Here is a 5,694-nt window from a genome sequence, read left to right as displayed (position 1 = left end):
GCAACACCCCTGTGTCCCCAAGGTCACCAGAATCAGAGGGAAACTGGGTTACATCACGGGACTGGAGAGGCAGCCTTTACTGGTCCTGCTGATAACATTAAGGTGCTGGCCTTGGCCAGTGTGGGGGAGGGGCAGAAACAGAGGGACTGGACTGACCGTTCACACCTCACAACCTGACACTAGCAGACAGGTGCTGGGAAACAGTTCTTTCTGAATCTCAAACTCTTGCTCTTACTCTTCTTTTTTGAGGGGGAGGGCGGGGGGGTGCAGGACCCCGGGGAAAACAGCGTCTTGCTCTTTTGTCCAAGCTGGAGTGCAGTGGGGTGATCACAGCTCACTGCTGCATCTGACTTCCAGGCTCAAAACATCGCCCCACCTCAGCTGCCTGAGTAGCTGGGACTACAGGTACATGCCGCCATGCCAAGCTAATTTTAAAAAAATTTTTCGTAGATACTGGGTCTCGCTTTGTTGCCCAAGCTGGTCTCCAACTTCAGGGCTCAAGCAATCCTCCTACCTTGGCCTCCCAAAGTGCTGGGATTACAGGCATGAGCCTTACTGCTCCAGCCTTCCCCCCTCTCTTTTTTTTAATACAAACTGGCAGATGATGGTTCCATCTCTATATTTAAATTTTTCTATTTTATTATTTATTTTAGTAGAGACAGGCGTCTGTCTTGCTTTGTTGTCTGGGCTGGTTTTGAATTCCTGGCCTCAAGCAATCCTCCCGCCTCAGCCTCCCAAAGTGTTGGGATTACAGGTGTGAGCCACCGAGCCTGGCCTCTTTTTTTTTTCTTTTTAAGAGGCTTGAAAGTATATTTCGATTTTTTTAAATCAAGGTATAACATGTACAAGTGTGCAAATCTTAACCACACAGCTTGATAAATACTTGATGTTTGTACATGCACTCTCAAGAGCAAGCTGTAGAGTGTTTCCAGAAAGCTCCCTCCAGCCTCCTCCCAGTCATAACTCCTAACAAGGACAGCAACTGTCCTTATTACCATGTTGTCATGTGGCCTGTTTTTGAATTTCACATAAACAGCATCACATAAAATGTACTCTTTTGTGTCTGGTTTCTTTCACTTAATAATAGTGAGCTTTTTTAAAAAAAGTGAAGTCTTTCAATGTTTAGAAATTCAACGACACTCTGTTATACAGGTTTTCTTTGTTTTTTGAGATAGTTTCACTCTTGTTGTCCCGGCTGGAGTGCAGTGGCGCAATCTTGGCTCACTGCAACCTCTGCCTCCTGGGTTGAAGTGATTCTCCTGCCTCAGCCTTCCAAGCAGCTGGGATTACAGGCGCCTGCCACACGCCCAGCTAATTTTTTGTATTTTCAGTAGTGATGGGTTTCATCATGTTGGCCAGTACGGTCTCAAACTCCTGATCTCAAGTGATCCACCCGCCTCGGACTCCCAAAGGGCTGGGATTACAGGCGTGAGCCACTGTGCCTGACTGCGCCCAGCCTATTAAACGGTTAATGAATATTATGGTCATAATATACTGCTATGGTTTGAATGTATCCTCCTCATTTCATGTGTTGGAAATTTAACCCCCAATGGGGCAGTACTGAAAGCTGGCTGTAGCCTGCAGCTATAATCCCAGCACTTTGGGAGTCCAAGACCAGAGGATCACTTGAAGCCAGGAGTTCAAGACCAGCCTAGGCAACAAAGCCACAAACCATCTTTCGAGAAAATTAAAAACTAAAACATAAATTAGCTGGGCCTGGTGGTGCACTCCTGTATCCCAGCTACTCGGGAGGCTGAGGCAGGAGGATCTCTTGAACCCAGAAGGTGGACGCTGCAGTGAGCTGAGATCCCTCACTGCACTCCAGCCTGGCCGCAGAGCAAGCCTCTGTCAATCAATCAATCAATCAATCAATGTCTTGTCTGGGCCTAAATTTCCATTCTCTTAATGGAACAGAGAAAGTGGAAAAAGGTGAATGTAACTCACCGCTGGGAGGCCGGAACCCTGCCGGTGGCAGATGCCTCTTGTGTCCTCACCAGGTTGCCCTGCAATCACATGCTGCATCCTTCTTCCTGAAGCTGCCCCACGTGCCCCACCACGCAGCCACTCCGCGGGCTCCTTCAAGGGCGGCAGTACTGTCACATGTTCCAAAAGTGCCTCTCTCTGCCCTGCCCGCCTCGCCATGTGCCCACCATGCTCCACGCGCTCCCACTGTGTGCTCCACCTCGCACCCGTGCCCCATCATGCTCTGCGTGCTCGTTAGGTGCCCCATCATGCACCGGGCCCCAACTACGTGCCCCTCCAATTACGTGCCCCACGGACGTGCCCAATCATGCTTCGCAGGCTCCAGTTAGATGCCCCATCATGCCCCGCGCGCCAATTACGTACCCCGCCTAACGCCCCACGCACTTGCCCCATCATGCCCTGCGCGCTCCCGTTACGTGCCCCACCTCACTCCCCTGCACGTGCCCAACGTGCCCTGCGTGGTCCCGTTACGTGCCCCGCCTCGCGCCCCTGCACGTGCTCCGTTATGTCCCATAGGCTCCCATTACAGTCCCGACCTCCCGCCCTACCGCGTGGCCTCAAAACTCGCAAGGGCCAGGGCTGTTGGTGGCGGTTGGAACGGAGTGATGAGTGCGTTCTCGTGGACCCGGAATGGAATGCCACCGTCAGGAGGGGTCGGCAGGGTATAAAAGGGCCTTCGTGACCGTCCCCCCACCCCAACAGAGTCACAGCCAGGGAGGGCAGCAGGGCACACCAGGCTGAAGGCTTACGCCACAGGGAGGGCAGCAAGGACATGGGGGGAAGCGCCTTAAACCAGGGAGTCCTGGAAGGGGACGACGCCCCCGGCCAGGTGAGGGCCCGGGCGCTTTGGGGCGTCGACGCCTAGGAGTGGCCGGGTGGGTCCGCGGCTCTGAGGCCTGGCTTTCATTCTCCACTAGTCCCCCTACGAACGGTTGAGTCAGAGGATGCTGGACATTTCCGGGGACCGGGGCGTGCTGAAGGATGTCATCCGTGAGGGAGCTGGTGACCTGGTGGCGCCAGACGCTACGGTGCTAGGTATGCCCTGGGGTGATTTGTCGGCAGGATCCATGTCATCACACTCTGTTGGGGCCAGAGAGATCACGTTTTCGAAATGCATTAATGGGATTGAAAATGCTTTGTTTGAAGTGGATTTTTGTATTTTGAGACGGGGTCTTGCTCAGTTGTCCAGGCTGGAGTGCAGTGGTGTGATCATAGCTCACTGCAGCCTCCACCTCCTGGGCTCAAGCGATCCTCCAACCTCAGCCTCGCAAGTAAGGGATTTACAGGCGCAATCCACTATGGCCAGCTAATTTTTAATATTTTTATAGAGATGGGGGACTCTATGTTGCCCAGGCTAGTCTCAAACTCCTGGACCCAAGCGATCCTCCCACCTCAGCCTCCCCAGCAGCTGGGATTACTAGGCTGAGCCGCTACTTCCGGCCTGATTTTTTTTATTTTTATTTTTATTTTTTTTTTTAGGAAAGCCAGGGACCTCTATGTCCCTCAGCATGATGCCTCCCTGAAGCTCTGGAACCTCTGAGCCAAAGGGCAGACACCCAAAATGCAGAAAGATTTATTCCTGTACCTCGGGGTGTCAAGCAGCTTAAGCTTACCTGATCGCATTGTTTCTGTGATGATAAGAGAAGACATTATGGAGGCGTGGGTGTTTGGGGTCCATTTTGCTTACATTCTTTTTTTCTATTCTAGTAAAATACTCTGGATACCTGGAACACATGGACAGACCCTTTGATTCTAATTGCCATAGGAGAACTCCTAAGCTAATGAAACTTGGAGAGGGTAAATTCAGCGTGGGGCCTGGAAAAGATGGGATTGCTTAGGGGCGAGATGAGGCACGATGCTTCAGGCTGGGAAGACTGGTCAGAGCATAGGTTGAGTTGGCTTTGCTGAGGCTGGGTTTTGGTAAAACCGCTATGTTCTCTCCCCTTGAGACCTGGGTATTTGAGAGATGGCTTCACTAGGAAGGTATCTTTGCACTCTGACTTTAACCATTGGGAATGTTTCGTCATTCATTTATTAAGTAAAAATCGACCGAATGCTTACTTCCCACAATACATGGTGAAAAGAGGATGTACTCGGGAGATTAGAACATCTCTACTCTTAAGGACTTCACGGTGTAGTGGAGGAGACCGGCCTATACTCGGTTCACTTAGTAGAACTGGATAGTGCCTGGGAGGTGATAGCAGTGTTGTGAGTATGCTTAATGAAGGCATGATCAATTCCAGCTGGGAGGTTCAGGGAAGCTTCCTGGAAGAGGGGCATTTGAGCTGAGCCCTGAAGTCCAAATAAAATTTCTATGAGTAGGAGCTGAGCACAGGCTAAGGAGGAAGACATTGCAGGAAGATACACATGTCTTGTGTGAGAGACATGGAGGCCAGAGTACTGCTGACTTACAAGGGGAAGAAGTGATAGCATTGAGCAGGATACTGAGCAAACTTCAGCTACTGTCTTTGTCCCTTCTTACAGATATTACTCTGTGGGGCATGGAGCTGGGCCTTCTGAGCATGCGGAGAGGAGAGCTGGCCAGGTTTCTCTTCAAACCAACCTATGCCTATGGAACACTGGGCTGCCCTCCCCTGATCCCCCCAGACACCACCGTCCTGTTCGAGATTGAGCTGATTGACTTCCTAGACTCTGCTGAGTCGGACAAGTTTTGTGCTCTCTCAGCTGTAAGTTCCAGAGCACAGATGTCAGCACTTTAGAGAGAGGCAAATGGGTTGGTGTTCTTGGTAATTCTTCTAGATAGCCTGCCCCTGCTGTTGATGGTCTGCCCCAGGGTCCCCCGCAGCTCCTGCACGGTGGTGGCAATGGAGTTCCTCTGCTTCCTAGTCTGTGTTTGTCTCAGTAATGGTTCTCATGTAGATGAATGTGCTGGGGCAAGGTAAGGCTGTGAGTTTAAGGATTCGTGTTGTGAACTGATTCTCCCTGTGAGCCAATGAACACTTGCTTTTCATCATTGTTTGGTTTCCAGTAAGGCAGGCATTGGTAGCTCATGACTAGGGTGACTGGATAATTGATTGTCCAACCCAGCACAGGTGGGAATAAAGGGGGCTGTTAACTGGAGGGCTTACCCAGGACATCGGGTGTAAACTGGGACAGTCCCAGGCAAACTGGGATGTGTGGCCACTGTCCTCACCACGGAAGTCTTGCCTCCTCTTCATTTAACCCTGTCCTGTAGATGCAGGCTTCTGACCCCGTCAGCAGTCACATGCACTGTCTTTATCATGCTTCTCACGCTGACTCTCTATGTGGCCTTAGATGTTCATCCCAGGTTTTGTATCTTCACGTGGTGTCTCCCCAGATAAACTATCAGCACTCCAAGTGAGGGAGCTCACCCTTTTCCATCCTTCCAAAGATTAGAGTTTCTTGCAGATGCCTGGTCCCACGTGTGGTGCACTGATTTAGGATCTGTGGGGGTGGGGCCGGGACCAAAGCGGCTCTGTAGGTGACTCTGAAATGGCCAGGGTAGAGCATCATGACCATAAAGACCACCAGGGCCCTGAGCAAACCAAGACCTGTTCAGTGCTTGGTGGCCAAATGGTGGTTTCAAGCACTGACTTCTCTGCTTGCACATTCCATCATTTTTAGTTCCGTGGGATTCTGCTTCCTCAGAGACTTTTGGGGAAAGACTAAAGAAGTAGACTTTCCAACATGGTGAAACCCCGTCTCTACTAAGAATACAAAAAAAAAAAA

At 51.0% G+C, this 5,694-nt stretch overlaps 1 protein-coding gene across 1 annotated transcript in view; it reads left to right on the top strand.

Annotated features, from left to right (window-relative positions):
- The first annotated feature begins 2,692 nt into the window (after positions 1–2,692).
- FKBP6 (FKBP prolyl isomerase family member 6 (inactive)) overlaps positions 2,693–5,694 on the top strand; it is a 33,979-nt gene continuing 30,977 nt past the window's right edge. Inside the window, exons 1-4 of the mRNA XM_017533375.2 lie at positions 2,693–2,812; positions 2,901–3,018; positions 3,691–3,780; positions 4,468–4,670. Coding sequence (XP_017388864.2) covers positions 2,756–2,812; positions 2,901–3,018; positions 3,691–3,780; positions 4,468–4,670 — 468 coding nt within the window. The 5' untranslated portion in view covers positions 2,693–2,755. The remainder of the gene's footprint in view (positions 2,813–2,900; positions 3,019–3,690; positions 3,781–4,467; positions 4,671–5,694) is intronic.

This window comes from Cebus imitator, unplaced genomic scaffold, assembly GCF_001604975.1.
Source record: "Cebus imitator isolate Cc_AM_T3 unplaced genomic scaffold, Cebus_imitator-1.0 Scaffold82, whole genome shotgun sequence".
In the NCBI taxonomy this organism is placed as follows: domain Eukaryota; kingdom Metazoa; phylum Chordata; class Mammalia; order Primates; family Cebidae; genus Cebus; species Cebus imitator.
This window is presented reverse-complemented; position numbering and strand designations above follow the sequence as displayed.